General features: G+C 32.5%; 2 protein-coding genes and 1 long non-coding RNA gene across 5 annotated transcripts; 1 reads left to right on the top strand and 2 right to left on the bottom strand.

The window, feature by feature from the left end:
- The first annotated feature begins 1,685 nt into the window (after positions 1–1,685).
- Positions 1,686–5,268, top strand: LOC109795726 (Remorin family protein). Of its 3 annotated transcripts, none has more exons than XM_020355245.3 (4): positions 1,686–2,476; positions 3,080–3,554; positions 3,629–3,710; positions 4,233–5,035. In XM_020355245.3, exons 1-4 carry the CDS (start codon positions 2,116–2,118, stop codon positions 4,341–4,343), a joined length of 1,029 nt encoding a protein of 342 aa, XP_020210834.1. In that variant the 5' UTR covers positions 1,686–2,115; the 3' UTR covers positions 4,344–5,035. The 3 variants fall into 3 exon arrangements, with proteins under 3 accessions (XP_020210834.1, XP_020210835.1, XP_020210833.1); XM_020355246.3 differs by having other exon boundaries at positions 1,687–2,476; positions 4,159–5,035; XM_020355244.3 differs by having other exon boundaries at positions 1,690–2,476; positions 4,851–5,268.
- LOC145953047 (uncharacterized) lies at positions 4,712–8,320 on the bottom strand. Its single transcript, XR_014430585.1, has 2 exons — positions 7,156–8,320; positions 4,712–7,075 (listed from the first exon to the last, which is right to left on the bottom strand). It is a non-coding gene; the product is annotated as an uncharacterized LOC145953047 (long non-coding RNA).
- Positions 8,321–13,511: 5,191 nt separating this feature from the next.
- On the bottom strand, positions 13,512–15,347 carry LOC109797073 (pectinesterase). The gene has a single exon (XM_020356978.3). It carries the CDS (start codon positions 15,258–15,260, stop codon positions 13,536–13,538), a length of 1,725 nt encoding a protein of 574 aa, XP_020212567.2. The 5' UTR covers positions 15,261–15,347; the 3' UTR covers positions 13,512–13,535.
- Between the last annotated feature and the right edge of the window lie 1,767 nt (positions 15,348–17,114).

The raw sequence follows: 17,114 nt of genomic DNA, 5'->3' as shown, positions 1-17,114 counted from the left end.
AATTCTTAAAATTGTATAGATTACACTTCTTTTGTGGGTGCAAAATCAAACTTGACTATTCTTATAGTATTTTTATTAGCTTCAATTAATATAACTGATAGTTTTTCTTAAAAAAAAGGAAAAGAAAACTTTAACATGTGCCCATACTTCACCATACTTGATATTTTGGACACTATGTATGGCCCACTTTATATATTTTTTAAAGTTATGTTCGTGCACATAAGAGTGAAAATGGACTAAATTAATTAAATTGAGTTTTACGAAGCCTAAATTCAACTCATTTTTTAAATTACAGAGATTTAGTGGTACAATGTAAATATGTTTTTTGAGAATTTAAGTTTAGTTTTTTATTATTGTTTATTGTGATTTTTTTATTGATGAAAAAACATGCTTTTTTAACACTAAAAAATAACATGGATCGGTTAAAAGTTAGTTAACAAGAATTAACTGAAAAGAATTCGGAAGTTATGTCAAACTAAAAAGGATCAACACTAACTTAAATATAAATGTAAAAATAGAGGATGAATGTGAGATGATAGATTAGAGAAGCAAGAAGAAAAAATTGTCGGTCATTTTGCTCATCAAAACGTTCTTAAATATCATTGGGTCGCACAACGGAGCCATCAACAAATCCAAATGTGTTCTTTGCTATTTGAGTCATTTGCATGGCATGACACTTGTATTGCAGTTCTACTTCATCAAAAACTGAGAAACAAAAAATCTATCCTGGGCTATTTGATAAATGCATAAAGTAAGGATTTCCGGAGGCAATTGCAAATGAGATTTTATAAAATTATTTATATAAAGGCTCATTCTCGTTTGTGTGAGTTTAATATCTTTGTATAATACTTTAATATATAAAGGCTCAATGTTTAAATTGTTTAAGTAATATGTTGTGTGAAACTTCTTCTTTTGAAATAATATGCATATATAAAAAAAATATTAATAATTTTTTATATTAATATTAGTAGGGAAAAGAAAAATATAAAACAGAAGAAAGAGAAGAAAGATAGAGAAGCATGAGAAAGAAATGAGAAATAGAGGAGACGAGAGAGATGTATAACAAATGAAGATAAAAGAGAAGTCACACAAAATGACAAAATTATTAAATCAGTGTAATATTTATGAATTTTATAGACAGTATATTTATAAAGATTGAATGCTAAACTTAAGTTATATCACTTAGAATCTTGCATATTTATATTTTCCTTTCTCTCTCTTCTTTTTTCTAAGTGTGAAATATAGAGAAACGTTAGAGAAATTAACTCTAACACATTTTCAAAACTCTTTAATTATTTAAAATGTATCGAAGGAAAATGTTATTTATTTTAGTTTTTAATGAAAAATTTATACCTATTGATTCTTTAATAAGTATCCTTATAACAGTGATTACAAAGATTTTTTATTAAAAATATTATAATTATATAATTTTTGACCTATTTAAATTATATAAATAGATAAAAATTTATATAAAAAAGACTAAAATGATACGATTATAATACTTAAATGATTAAAATTATTTAATTAAAAATTGAAAGACTAATTAAGGAAAAAAAACGCAATTAAATCTAAAAGATATTAAGAAAAAGTGAATGGGAGAATATCTATACATGATTTCCCCAACGTAATTTTTAACTAAACCGTGCATGCTAATAGTGTATGATAGTCGCCAATTGATAAAATGATTTCCTATACAGTTCGCAGGTCCCGAAGCCCCCTCTTCTTTTCATGTAGCAGCATTGTTTCGTCATCTTCCACACACTTGGAAAAGAGTAGAGACTGTGAAGGCTTCTTTCCCCATGTGAATGTGAATTGTGTTGGATGCTTCGAATCCAATCCATGCAGTCAACAGTTGTTCAGCATGCTGTTCTGTTCCTCTGACTCTAGTCTAGAGTCACTTTCTCATGTCCCACTGTTTTAAAACATACGCAGAATAGGCTTAGCCTTAGGCCTCACCACTTGAATAAGCTCAAGCTAAGCCAGGCCCCACTCTGATGCTCATGGATCTCCCCACTCACATTCCATGTCTTTTTGTTTTAATTCATCTGTTTGTTTTGCATTTTTTCTGTACTTGAGTTGAGGCCTGAGGGCAACAAACTATTAACATGAATTTGTATGGTAAAAGTAAATGCAAACAGAACTCCTTCCCTGATCCACTTTGCAACCTCTGATCCAATGTCAAGTGCTAGCAGAGAGGTTTCAGCGCACAGGAGACTAGAGGCTCCCTCAACCCCTGGCAGACCCGTTTTCAGCTTCAACAGTGTTGCAAATCTTTCAAGAAAGACCTTCCCTTCCAAATGGGACGATGCAGAGAAATGGCTCATCACCACCTCCTCCCCACCTCACACTCACACTGCAAACATAAAGAGGCACACTGACAACTTTCAGGTGTCTGCTGCATCTTTGGATTTGGACCACCATGACACACTCCATGCTTCTAATGGGATCTCATGCTCCACACACATTATGTTAAAAGGTGCTATCAACATTTTTACTCCTCAACTCAACTTTGCCCTTGTTGCCTTTGTTATTTTCAATCTACCTTACCATTCTCTCTCTATTCTCCTCTGTCTTTACGATCTTTCAAACTTCTGCTTACATAGAATATTATAAAAGAAGATTTCTTGTACAAAACTTGCTTTAGAATTGTTATAGTTAGAGAATTATATCTCTTTTCAAATGTTTTTTCTCTTTCAATTTAAATTTGAATTGTTCCAAATCCAAATATAGGTTAAAGGACTTTTTACCTTTAATTATTATCAGGCTCGTTGGGCTTTCTAGCTCCAAATAATTTACCAACATAGGAGCTTGTTTTAATGCTGCTTCTCCTGAACAATAAATTATGGGTTGGTTACGATTCAAAAAATTATGTGCTTCCTATATTCTGGTGTTCCAAGCTGTTAATCATGATGGTAAATTGCATTCTATACTTGCAACTTCCAAAGAAGCTGATACTAGTATATAGTGAATGAAACCCCCACCCTTTTGCAGCTGCATTTGCAATTGAATGATATGATTGAGTTCAATTCTTCAACTAAAACAACTAGTTGATCAATAATGAATTCCATTTGCAATGCAGAAAAGTTCACAGACAGCACAGAGCCCATTTTCCCAAATTTGCAATATTCAGAACCAACTAGAGAAGGATTTTTGTTTGGAGACCAAGCTAGGGAGGTAATGAAAGATGCTAGCAAAGAAGTGGTCCATAAGGATGTTGGGACGGAGATGACACCTCTTGGAAGTTGCACAACTTCAAGATGCCACACACCATTCAAGAGTTCATCCCCTGCTCGCCATAATACTCCTGCAAATAGGTCAGGACCATTGTCCTTCGCAAACCACAATAACACTACCTGCACCAATGACCTTATTAGGCTGGAGGAGTGCCATTTTGCTAAATTGCAACTAGGAACACAATATGATTCGGTCACACCACACTGGAGCACAAGAGAAGAGGAGGAAGAGGAAATATCAAAGAGCTTAAGACATAATGCTGATTCAGAATGCAAGGCTACTACGTGGGAAGAAGAGGAAAATACCAAGGGCTGTCTCAGGTAAATAAACCTTGTAGTTGATATTGCCGTTTCACCTGATGTGTATGCGAGAACTAAATTGTAATGTGTTGCAGGTATCAGAGAGAAGAAGCCAAAATTCAAGCTTGGGTAGATCTTCAAAGTGCTAAAGCCGAAGCACAATCAAAAAAACTTGAGGTACATCATTACTGATTTTTTTTTCCCATGAATTATGTTTAGTTTACAATGACTTGTATTCAACCAGTCGTCAACAATGCCAGCGGAAACCATTAATAGTTTGCCATATAATACTATTCTCAACCCTTCACTAGGTATGATTGACCAAATCATTAAAGCTCAAGTCTCTTATTCTCTAAATTAAATTAGTTTCAGCGCAAGTTCTGACTGTAATTTTTCAAATCAGGAGACGAATTATGCTTAACGGTTTTTATCTTAATTAATCAAGCATAAAAACACGTTTTCCTATTTATCGGTCTTGTTCCTTGTTTTTTGCATCGAAAATAATAGGCAAGTACAAATTATTCTTACTGGATAGTTTTTATTTTTTATTTTGCATGCAACAAGTTCTTGACCTATTTGTAAGCCCATGTTAGTAACCCAAGATGGTTTCACTCAAATACTGTAGTGTGTAAATACAAGTTGGTGTAAGTTGCTGGTTTGAAGTTGAAGTTTTGACTAAAATCCAAAGTGCTTTGCTAGGCGTGCCGTTTGCCTTCCTCCTCGAGCCAGCCCCAGCTTAAGGACAAGAGCATTCTCATTATTATTTTCTTGACCACTCCACACTTCCTCAATCCAATGCATATCCAATAATATTCTTCCCTTTTAATAAATAGAACTATGATCCCATAAGTCATTCTGTTCCTAATATTATATTATGGAGCACATGTGATCATTTTGTTTAGATATTCGTGGGAAACTTTGAGTATAAAATGGATAGTGAATATTCTCGCACTTTTATTTGAAGGATTAGCACATGTATAAAATTTGTTTGGACAGATTAAAGGTTACAGTGGGATTGACTAGTATATCGTGCAGGAATATAGGAGGGAGGAAACAAACACAGTGTTATATTAATTTTTTGCCCCATTCAAAACAACAGAATTCTTTTATAGGATCATATTTCATCGCGCATTCTTTAACGATTTATGGGAGTGAGTTTGTGTGAACGAGAGTGACGGTTGTAAAAACATAATTATTCAACTCATGGCATAAATCATTTTAAGGAATGTTGAGTAGGAAATACCCAAGTTATCAGAAGTCAAAGCCAGACATAAAAAAGCTAAGGAACTAAGGAATGTTGTTGGAACAATTGTTTAGGTGAAAATAGAAAAGATGAGATCAAAGTTGGAAGAGAAGTTGATGAAGAGGATGGCTGTGGTTCACAGAAAAGCTGAGGAGTGGAGAGCAGCAGGCAGACAGAAGCACTTGGAGCAAATGGAGAAGAGCACTGAACAAGCACAAAAGATTGTGAAGCAGTATAACCCTCTAGTTTCATGCCACAATTCATGCGGTTGCCTCCCCTGCACTAATCATAATATATAAATATATAATAAATCCCTTGTCCTTGCATAGAGGTTGCTCTGGAAAATATTTGTGATCGTATCTTTTTTCAAAAGATTATCCTTGTCTTCATGGCTGTGATAACTCGATGAAATACGTGAACTACTTTTACAAAGTGTTTTGAACAATACAATGTGTTTGGGTTAGAAATGAAAAGTCAGAATAATGTTTCCCATTTTCGCTGTCTAAAAAGGGAGCCTCAACTTATAACACATGCAGCAGCTGAGAATCGGCGATTGCTGTGGATACGCTGAGAGGTCTGCTCCAAATCTCAGTCTCGGCCACTGCCTGGACCATTGAAAAAAATTCAAATCTCACGTCGACTAGAGATTAAACAATTGATTAGTATATAAGTGAAAAATAACCCTTATTTTACAAGCTAATTTTGTAAAGTTGAGTTAGGTTCAAATTCACTATTCTAAGAGGATATCACATCTATCTTAATCGAGACTTGGATTTTTCCCAGACTACGTAACGACTGCAATGTAACCACACAAATTCATTAAGTGCAACAACACTAGCAGAGCAGAAACCAACACAAAATATAGTGCAAACAAAACAAGGGACAGATTCCATCCTAATTATGATACGACCACGCAAGTTCGGGTTTAAATTTGTGAAATCAAATTGAGTAAACTATGACAAAAATACTTATATATTATAAAATTGTTGGGCCAGCTTAATCCATTAGGTCGGTTTAAATTGATCCGCTTTTTTTTTTTTATTACCTACTTTTATATAAATTTTATAAGTAAATGAACTATAGGATTTAAAATATAAAAAAAAGCGATAAATACTTGGTTCGGTTCAATGGGTGATGTTGGTTTCGAATAATGTTGAAAAATATTAATATTATTTGACACAACTCTTTTAATGTATTTTCTTTTACTTAAAATGTATATGAGTTTAATAAATAAATAATAAAAATCAGTAAATAAAAATTAAAACAAATATATAAAAAGAGTAAAATTTACATAAATTTAAAATTTTAGTTAATAATTAATATAGTTGACTGGATAAATAAGTGTAATAAAAAGTGCATTTTTAATTTTAAAAAAACAAAATGAAATATTATATGTCTATTTTTGTCTCATCTTCTTCAAAGTATGTAAATTTTAATTCTTTCGCATGCAATATTAAGGATTTTTTTCTTTTATTTCTTTTGAACCCTAGATATGCAACTATTTAAATAGTAGAAGGGACAACTTTGAGGCTCAAAGTGATCATACCCATCTCTGGTTCCTTCTCCTCGTCGTCTCTGTCATCTTCTGCTGTTTTAAATTCCTTTGACTGGAGTACTACATCCATTTTCTATGCATCTAGACTTTTCGTATTGATTACATTACAATTGCACTAAAACCTACTTCAGTTGGTTGAATTAATTAAGCGTGTCACAACACACAGCACCAATGCAACCGAAGGATCTTGTCAATCTTACCGTTAACTTGCTTGTGTTGTGAGAATTGGTAGTTTTTTAGAACAGTACACATGCAAGTTCTGATAGTTTTTCAAATGATCTTAAAACTCAAATCATTAAATCGTCATTTTGTGTAAAGTCGAGTGTTTTAAATCTACAAATGCATATAAAGCTAATGAAGTCATCTTTGATGAAACACTAACTACTTTCTATATATGTATGCTGCTGGTCCTCGATCGGAAGTTTTCTTGTTTGTTTTTTAGATCTTAATTTTGATTTCATTTTAGATTTAGGGACAATAATGGGTGTTTTAGAAAGAAAAAAGAGCAATTATGCAACTAATTAAAAAATCTATAATCAATATTATGTATACATGTATAATTAATCATAAATTTATTCTCTTAATTTTCCCAAACACTTATTAATCTCTTCTTGTATTACACGAGTCATGACATTGCATAGTACTATTACCTATATCTTCCTTTATGGCATCTAGTATGTGGTATACTTCCCCAATTAAAATTCTATTCAGTCTACTTATATATGCCGCCACACGTACGTATAACTTGTAATTTTAAGAGAGAAAAAGAAAAGGAGTTAGATATTATTAATTAAAAAATAAAAAGAAGTAATTGAGGAACTTACCAGCAGTGGCAGAGTTGAAGGTGGTGGTGCTATCGCAGGGATGATGGTTTTGGTTATTCCATCACCAAGAACATTGAGATCTTCGACGTGGTGAGAGAGAGGGTTCTTGGAGGAAGGGCTAGGGTAATCTCCGAGGTCCTCAAGGCTTCTTCGACGTGGCAGAATTAAATAATTGCGAGGCTACGGTTGTGGGTAGTGCTCCTTAATATTTAGGCTAAAATCTTATTTTAGTCCCTTATAATTTTTTTTTGTTTCAATTTATTCTCTCATTAATTTTTAGTCTCAATTTGGTCCCAAACTAATTAATTGGTTTCAATTTAGTCCTAAATTAATTAATTGGTTTCAATGTGGGACTTTCCGTCCAAATTGCTTTAACGGTGTTAACTTTTGGCCACGTAGATGCATACGTGACATCCACGTGGATGAGAATTTTTTTGAAAACACCTGGACCCAGAACGGCCCGTTCTGAAACCGGAACGGGCCGTTCTGGGTGCACTTTTGGTGTGTTAATTTTGCATCCGGAACGGCCCGTTCCAAGTGCAAAATTAACACACCCAAAATGCACCAGAACGGCCCGTTCCAGTTTCAGAACGAGCCGTTCCGGTTTTATTTTATTTTTTTATATATAAAATATTAATAATTTTATAAAATATATATTATTAATTATATTTTAATTATGTTATTATATCCAATAAAATAAATATATTAATATTTTTTTTATATTTTATTTTATTATGTTTATCTTATTAATTTTTATCATTTTATTCCTTTAATCTTAAATAAGTTGCAAAAAATTATAAAGTGATATTCCTTTTATCTTATTAATTATTATATTTTTTAATAAAATTAATTAAGAATATTGGTTTAATTGCATTTTTTATCCCTCAAGTATTACAATTGTGCAGTTTTGTGATCTCCAAGATTTTAATTGTATAATTTTAGTCCTTAAAGAATTGGAATTGCGCGATTTTGGTCCTTCAATTTTTAATTGAACAATTTTAGTCCCTCAAATATCATAATAGTATGATTTTTGTTTCTCCCATTAAAAATTAATAATTTTAATATATATATATATATATAATATTTTAAAATTAAATAATTATTTATCTATTCAAATTAACGTATATTATAATTTTTGATATTATATAATATTATTAATATATTTATAGATAAACTAATAATTTGATAAATATAACTTGTTATATATTAATATACTTTTACAAAAATATAAGTATATTAATTAGAAATATATATCTGATCTTATATATTTATATTTTTGTAAAAGTATATTAATATATATTAAGTTATATTTATCAAATTATTAGTTTATTTATAAAAAGGGTAAAAATATTATTGATATTAATTTATCAGTAATATTAAAATACTAATAATATATAAATTTTATTTATTTAGTAATAGTAAATATATATCATTTGATACATTAAAAAAAATATACGTTAATTTAAATAAACAAACAATTATATAGTTTTAAAACATTATATATATATATATTAAAATTTTAAAATTATTAAATTTTTGATGAGAAAGACTAAAATTCCACAATTATGATATTTGAGAGATTAAAATTGTTTAATTAAAAATTGTGAGACTAAAATTACACAATTATAATCTTTTAAGGACTGAAATTACTCAATTAAAATCTTAGAGATCAAAATTGCATAATTATAATATCAAAAACACAATTAAGTAAAGAATATTTTATTCACAGTTCTGGAATGGGCCGTTCTGAAACCAGAACGGCCCGTTCTGATTTCAGAACGGCTCGTTCTGATTCACTGGTGGTGTTTTAATTTTGTAATCAGAACGGCCCGTTCTGGTTTCAGAACGGGTCGTTCCGGGTCCAGGTGTATTAAAAAGAATTTTCTCATCCACGTGGATGCCACGTATGCATCTACGTGGCATCCACGTGGCCAAAAGTTAACTCCGTTTAAATAATTTGGACGGAAGTCCCACATTGAAACTAATTAATTAATTTGGGACTAAATTGAAACCAATTAATTAATTTGGGACCAATTTGAGACCAAAAATTAATGAAGGACTAAATTGAAACAAAAAAAGATTATAAGGGACCAAAATAGGGTTTTAGCCTAATATTTATTTGACAAGTAACTATAGATAGTAAATTAAATTCAGGACTTCAATTATAAATGTTTAATATAATTTTAGTATTAAATAGATGATTAAAGAAATTTAAAATTATTTAATATGAAATATGAAAATTTTATAAAATTATTTTCTAGGCAAATTTGCTACAATTTTTATTTAGTATTGGAAATTATATGATTAAATTAATAGTCATCGATTATATTTAAATCTTAATTTTTTATGTAAGAAACTCTAACTTGTTTAAGAAAAGTCCTAATTCTTCAATAATTTTTGTTAAACAACATGTATTAATGTCATGAACTTAAAAATTGACTAATAAGGATTACTCCTATACCTAGGAAATAAGTCTTATCGGCATTTTACTTGGATAGTAATTTTAAAAAAAAATTATCAACCTTAGTTAAAATTATAAAATTATACATTAGTCAAAGTAAATATTAAGTATAACGAATAAATTATAAACTAAATAAAAATAATATATTGAATGAAAATAAGGAAGATTACATGAGTACAACAACTACATTAATCTAAAGAACTTAGTCACTCATCACTCACTACAAAAAAAAAAATGGGGATTGTTGGCGGTTATTTTTTGGCGGTTTTAATAAACTGTCAAAAAATGTTATAATTTTACAAATAATTAAATATTTCGGCGGCTAAAAACCGCCATAATTTTTAAGACCAATTCTCCATATCAGTGGTCAATTTAATTAAAATATTTTCTATCTTTTTTATTAAAAGAATAAAAAATTAAAAAGAGTTTAGAACTTTAATTCAAAATAATTGTCAAAACCTATAAAAGACTTCGTGAGTCTCAAACTTCTTCTTCATCTTCTTTCACGAGTCGGAGTGTCGAATTCTTTCTTAGCTCAAACATCTTCTTCAATTTGTGTGCGTGTCCACCATTACATAGACTCATCGATGAAGAGAATTGGCAGATAATTTGAAGGTATTCATTCGTGATTCACTCTAAGGAACTCTTTGAATGTTTCTTGGAATTTGAACAATGATGTTGAGTGTTGTTAACACTGATATGATTACGAAAATTTCTATGTATGACGGTATAACCATTTTTGTGGCTTGTGCATAAATATATCAGTTTAATCACCAAATTATAAACAGGGTACCCCCTAGTCCTCTACTTTGGTTCTGAACTTTTGTTTGGCTGCCTGCAAGCATTTGGGAATCTGGATCTCTGACAACCTGGGTTTAGCCCTTCCAATTTTATTTGTTTTCATTCTTTAGTTGTGCTTTGATCAGTTTATTTGTCTCTTTTAGTACGAAAATGATCTTTATGGTATATACTGTCTAGGATTATTAAGTAGTATTATTTTCCCCTTTTATGGTATATCTATTGTGTCATCTTTATTGATGATATAGAACTCAGCACCAGTTGTGATATTTTACTGACTTATGGACTTGTGTTGCTTGATCTCTTTTACTGTTGCTATTGCTGAAGAGCTTCAACATTTGAGAAACAGTCTACCTGATCAAGTTGTTGTTCAACGTATAGAAGAAAGATTATCTGCTCTGAGAAATTGTATAGCATGTAATGACCATGTGGCTCTCACACACACTGATCTTGACAGGGTATTGACTTATTATATATAGCATTTTCTTTCATTGGTCAAAATATTTATAAATATTAATTGTGTATCAAATATTTATACTATATTACAGAAACAAATTAATGTGATATCTTTACCACAATAAAATTTTTTCCATCTAAAAGATATTATATTCTCAACTCCCATGAAAAAATAAATTTGAGAAAAAATTATATAAAAAACATTTTGTAGAAAATCATGTTTTCTAAGAATTTTCTACAAACTGATATGTTAAACTTTCTTTGATTTGTCTTATTAGAAGAATTGAAATTTTGATTGTGGAAGAAGAGGGAAAAAAATTATGGTTATACTCTGTCAATTGTATTATATAGAATTTTAGATTATTTTAGAAATGTATATATATAATAAGTAGAGTCAGAATACAGTTTAAGGAAAAATACAAATTCAAATAGTTCTTAATGGGAAGGAATTATTATTATTTGAATGCAAATTATTCCGGTTACTATTCGGATAGGCCCCTATTTATAACTAGCCTAATTGTTCTTGTTTCTTCTGATATGCATATCCTTATCAGTTTCTTAAGGGCGCTGGTGGCATAGTGAGAAGCAGGTTTTAGGGTCATGTCATGATATCTAAAGGTGTAACTGTTTAAGGTCATATGAACTTAGATTATCACATGAGAATTTCGTTTTCAGGAGGTTTAAAGTCCTCTGTCCTATACAATGTCTATGCCTGTATTTGGTTTTATACTTCAAGTCTATCGATGTTTAGGTCTTTTTCCTTAATAGTTTAGGATTACAGCCTATGTAGCTTTCAGGGATTTCATTAATAAATTTGTCACTATCTTCCCCCCACGTCCCTGCTTTCCCTTGACTTATGTTCAACTTGAATTTGTTAGAAATTGTGAAATAGGATTCTTTTTTGTCATGGCGGGCCTTTTTATAATACTTTGATCTTCTAGCAAATTATTTTATAAGAGCATGATGTGTGCAGGTTTCCCGCTGTAATAATATTCCAGATCTTTTTATTACTACAAGTAGTTCTTGCTATTTTGAAGTTTAGTCACCATGTATGAGCTTGCCCATCCTACATTTTTATTCTCCTCCTATTCTTTATGTCAATAATCAAATTTGCTTATACAGACGTTAGAATAATTTAATGATAATGGTGTGTGTGGGGTGAGAGTGTTAGGAGATGCAAGTTGAAATAGTTGGTATGAGATTGTCGAGAATCTTATCAGAAATATTATTTGCAAGCTTGCATATAACAACACCATATTAACAAGGTCCGGAGCTCATGCTCCTTATCTTTTAGATGTTAAAATTTAAAAAGCAATTTGGATAATTATGTTGGCGATATCCTTATCCTAATTGTATTTTGAACAACTGCTGTCTCATGATGCAGGTTCGCTTACACCTTCTTACTACAGTTATGAAGTGTCTTTTTAAGCGACCCCCTGAAACTCAAAAAGCATTAGGAGTTGTTTTGGCTGCTGGTCTTGCTGATTTTCACCAGGTTTGAATACTTTTCTTATGACTGAACTTTTCTATTCTCATTTTGAGTGAATACTTTTGACAGGGAAGTAACTATTCTGAAAGAGTGATGTTGATTTACGATGGTCTCCACTATGATGCATTAGTGGTGAGTTGTTTTATATACTATAAATTATTAATCTTCAATTCCTTCTTTTTCATGCATTGTTTTAATAATATTTTTTATTTTAAAAAAATAATATTTAACTATAAGGGAATAAAAAAATTATTTAACTATAAATTATTATGTTATGTGGTTTGACAGAAAATGTAAGAGAACTTAAAAAAAATGCAATTTTGTGGCGGTTTAACACTGTCAGAAAAGCTAAATCAAGAAAAATTTAGGTGAATTTTGTGGCGGTTTTAAACTGCCACAAAATGTCAAACAAGTCAAACAAAAATGCATTTTGTGGTGATTTCAAATCGCCACAAAGAGATTGAATTTTCTGGCGCTCAGAACCAGCGTTTACAAAATATTCGCCGGAAACGATTTTTGGCGACCGTAGATCCGGCGGGTATGGATGACGCCGGTAATGAAATTTGTGGCGGTTTTTAACCGCCAGAAACCACTAAAATAACCGCCACAAATCACACATTTTTTTGTAGTGACTAGGGATTACACAACAAAAGAGAGACTTTTGAGCGATCCGTGATTATAAAAGTAATCTCAAAAGAACTCACTCTAATGTCTCTAGAATTATGTTAAGAAAAATATTGAATGGTTGGATACGCTTGCTCAAACCATCCATATAGCTTGCTCTAAGCGAGCATGTGCGTGCTTCTAAGGGTGTTCTTTGACTTCACTAGTTTAGAGTACTCTTATGGTAACTCTGAACGAATTTTGCTTGCTCAAAGAGCCCAAGTAGCTCACTTTGAACAACCATGTGTATGCTTCTAGGAGTGGTCTTTGACTTCACTTGCTCATAGTGCTCTTATGATAGTTTTGAACGAATTTTGCTTAAGTGCAATTGGTGTTCTCCAATCAAAGTTGGAGTTTTATCTCGATATTATATGCAAATGCATTTACTGTAGGTCTCATTAATATACATTTATGCTTACTATCGAGGTAAAACCTCAACTCTGATCGAAGAACAACTCCAACAACATCTAAGGAACCATACCTAAGTTAAATCTTATGAAGAGGGAAATTACATTAAAGGCCAAGGGAGTAAGGAAAGCCAGTAGAAGGCAACCAGTTAGAACCAGAAATGAAATTGCCAGGGGTGAAACTTTGTGCCTCGGAAGCACTAGTGATTACCTTGAAGCCTTTCCAATTAACCCTCTTGGAGGTGGAAGCTCCAGCGCCAGTGTTCTTATATTCTCCATAATACAAGGGGTCCAAAGGAGAATCGGCATCCCACTCTAACCAGCCAGCAGGGTCAATGATATCACTTATACTGGTTTGCATGATGACAGTTCGGGAATGGTCCTGCCAAGGCCTGCCGAGAAACGATTGGAAGGTGTTTTTGACAGCATACAAGTCAGTGGTGGCGTTAATCCTACTTTTTTGGATGACAATGCCAGTGTTTTGGTTAGCGTCAGTGCGGCCTTGTGCGGTGATGGTGTTCTTTTGTTTTGGATTGGGACGCCTGGCGTTGATGTCGCAGTCTTGTAAGACAGCAGCTGAGTTGCCAAAGATGAAGTCCACTGTGCCTGCGACGTAGCATTTGACGAAGAACTGGCGATTGCTGTGGACGTAGAGAGTGTCTTGGTACGCTATGAAGCCACACAAGTAGAAGGCTGAGAGGTCTGCTCCAACTCTTAGGGCCACTGCTTGCTCTTTTGACGGCCCTGCTGCATTCTGGAACGTTATGCCTCGCGCCAAGAACCCGTCACCCACTACCGCCACTGTCGCAGAGTGGAAGGTCGTGCCTCCATCGACTACATTTTTACTTGCAGTGATGATGGTTTTGCTACTTCCATCTCCCAACAACATGATGTTAGTCTTCGAGCTTGGCACATCCACAGTCTCTCTGTACACTCCTGCTTTGATCCTAATCACGTATCTGCTGCTACTCTTCGAAGGAGCCGCAGCCACCGCAGCCGATACTGTCTTGTAGTTCCCGCTGCCGTCCGCCGCCACCACCACGTTGGGAGTCACCGAATCAGACTGCAGAAGCCGCTTGTCCTCGGCGGAGATCCACTCCGGCCACTCCTCCTTCTCCACCATCTTCCTCTCCTTCATGCTCATGCTCTTCTCGTGAATGGCTATGTCAGTGTCAGTCAGGTTCTTTGCTATAGCCAACGCATTGCTGCACAAGTACTGCGCGTATAATTGGGCTTTCAGCAGATATAGTTTCCTGAAGCGCTTCTCAGCTAACTTGTGAGAGAAGCCGTCCAAGCAAGTAACGTGGTTGGTTACGGCGGAGCTGATGAATGTTTTGATGTCATCAGCATGCTTATAGAGAGACTTGGTCTGGGATGGGTAATCTTGGAGGTCCTTCTTCGCTTTGGTAATGTCGTCCAGTGTTTCGCCAATGGTCTCCAAGCAATCGTTCAGGGCGGTTTTCACTCTCTTGCTCAGACTCTTTCGTGTTAAGAGCTTCTCCACCAGCAAGTAGTTGCGATGGACGAATCTGTACCCAATATCCAGTGCCACGTTTATGACATCTTTGTGGGAGAAAAGCTTGTTGGTCACGTTCTCATGTTCGGAGGTTATGGATGAAAAGCAGAGCTCCGGGTACAATGTGCTGCTGCAAGCGCTTTTGATGATGCCATGGGACGGAGGAGATGGTTCATCCTTGTTGTGGGACCTTGCTCCCGCCACAATGCAAATCACTGCCCCCGCAAGAACCAAGGTAGCCAAGAGACTCAACAAGACCTTCTTCTTCAACAAGTACTCATTTGTTTTGGAAATGCCTTCTTTCATGTCTCTCATGCTAATAATCCAATGAATTCAAGAGCTACAGAACCAACTCATTTTATAGCCACACTTTATAATAATCAGACACCTATTGTGCTATGCAATATCCAATTTGTAAAATAAGAAGGACAACATTAAATGGGGAGGAAAAGAAATATAAAATAAAATAATGATATAACATATATAGAGAAAAAAAAAATTAAACATGATGTTCTCAGCATTACGTTTTTTCAAGACAAAATTATGATCGCTAAAGGGAACGCCAATATTTGTAGAGATTTAACTACTATTTTCGTTCTCTATTATAAAATTAGTTTAAAAATTACTATTTAAATCACTTTTAAAATTAAAAGTAGTACACTTTTAAATTAAAAAATATCAAAATAGCAAAATTTTTTTTAAAGAATTAAAACTAAATATGAAAATTTTTTAGTGGAAGAAAAACATATTTTACCTTTATATATATATAGAGAGAGAGAGAGAAATGATTTTGATATTAAACTGAACAAACGTCGTAAAATAGGAGCCTCTCATGGATCTGAAATTGACATTTATCCCAACTCCGGCTAAAACCTTTGTTCTTTGCTAGCGTTGGTGTTGTTGCTTTGTTCCATGCTTTTATCGTGGATTTTGGTTTGTTGCAGTTTGCCTAAAAGACAAAGAAGATAATGAAATTAAAAAGCAATTGGTCTATTCATGAATATATAGAGAATATAAATACACTCTAGACAAGTTTCAATACGATGAAGGATTATATCATTTCAAACTTCACGTAAGATTACTTACATGTTGAAAGATCTTAAATAAAATGCACATAAATTCATTTCTTATCTTTATATATAGAACAAAACTGTATACAAAATTTTAATATTATAATCATTCTAATTAAAAATAAAAAAGAAAACAAATATGTAAAAGATATTAAAATAAATTGATAAAAATTTATAAATAAAAATAATATCATAAAAATTATAAACTCTTTAAATGATTCCTTGAATTTTTACCCACTCTATTTATTTAAATTTTAAATTATTTTTTGACACACAACGGTGTGGTATATATAACTTTAGAAAAAAGAGTTCGAAGAAGGAGAAGAGAAAAAAAAAAAAAAATGAATTGTGTAATAAAAAAATGGGAAAAAAATATAAACTGTATAAAAAGTAAGATTGTACGTAACAAATTAAATAAAATTTGTTCAAAACACGACAAATGCAGCATCACCATTTTTCTGTTCATTCAAATAAAATACACAAGTTGCTAACTTTCAAAGTTTGATTTATTTAAACGTCTTTTTTTTTTTCCCAGATCGCGTACGTGCAAATTAACAATGGCTTTAGTACTACAACGGAATGAATATGTGGGCAATGCTTTGAGTTTGAGATTGTGACTTCTGAATTATCTTTACAGGTGTACAATCAACTGTCGGCAGGTAATTTAAAAACGTGTGTTTTTAGATTTTGCTGATCATGAGACACGGGTTTACATAAAATTTGCTCAAGTCTATACACTTTCCTGGGGTTTTAGAACATTATGATCGTTAAATTGGAAGTGGAACAAAATCCACATGTAAGCTTCTAATCCTAGGTTGTCACGGGATAAATGGATATGTAATCCGTAATTTTATTGAAAGTTTTCATGAAATAATTGTTACACCCGTAGTATTAGAATTTCGAAAAAACACAGTCATGAAAATCAATAGTTGGTAGAATTTTTGTATATGCCATTATCCACAAAAGAAAAGAGTTTGATTAACGTTATTGTATAATTAATATGGATTATGATAAGCTTATAACTAACCGTACGTGAAATGTATTTGATGTCTTGAAGTAGCTGAGTGGTGTAGCTATGAAGATAGTTTTGCTATGCTCC

This window comes from Cajanus cajan, chromosome 11 (assembly GCF_000230855.2).
Source record: "Cajanus cajan strain Asha chromosome 11, NIPB_CcT2T_4, whole genome shotgun sequence".
Lineage (NCBI taxonomy): Eukaryota > Viridiplantae > Streptophyta > Magnoliopsida > Fabales > Fabaceae > Cajanus > Cajanus cajan.
The sequence above is the reverse complement of the archived record's forward strand: the minus strand, read 5'-3'. Positions and strand labels throughout refer to the sequence as shown.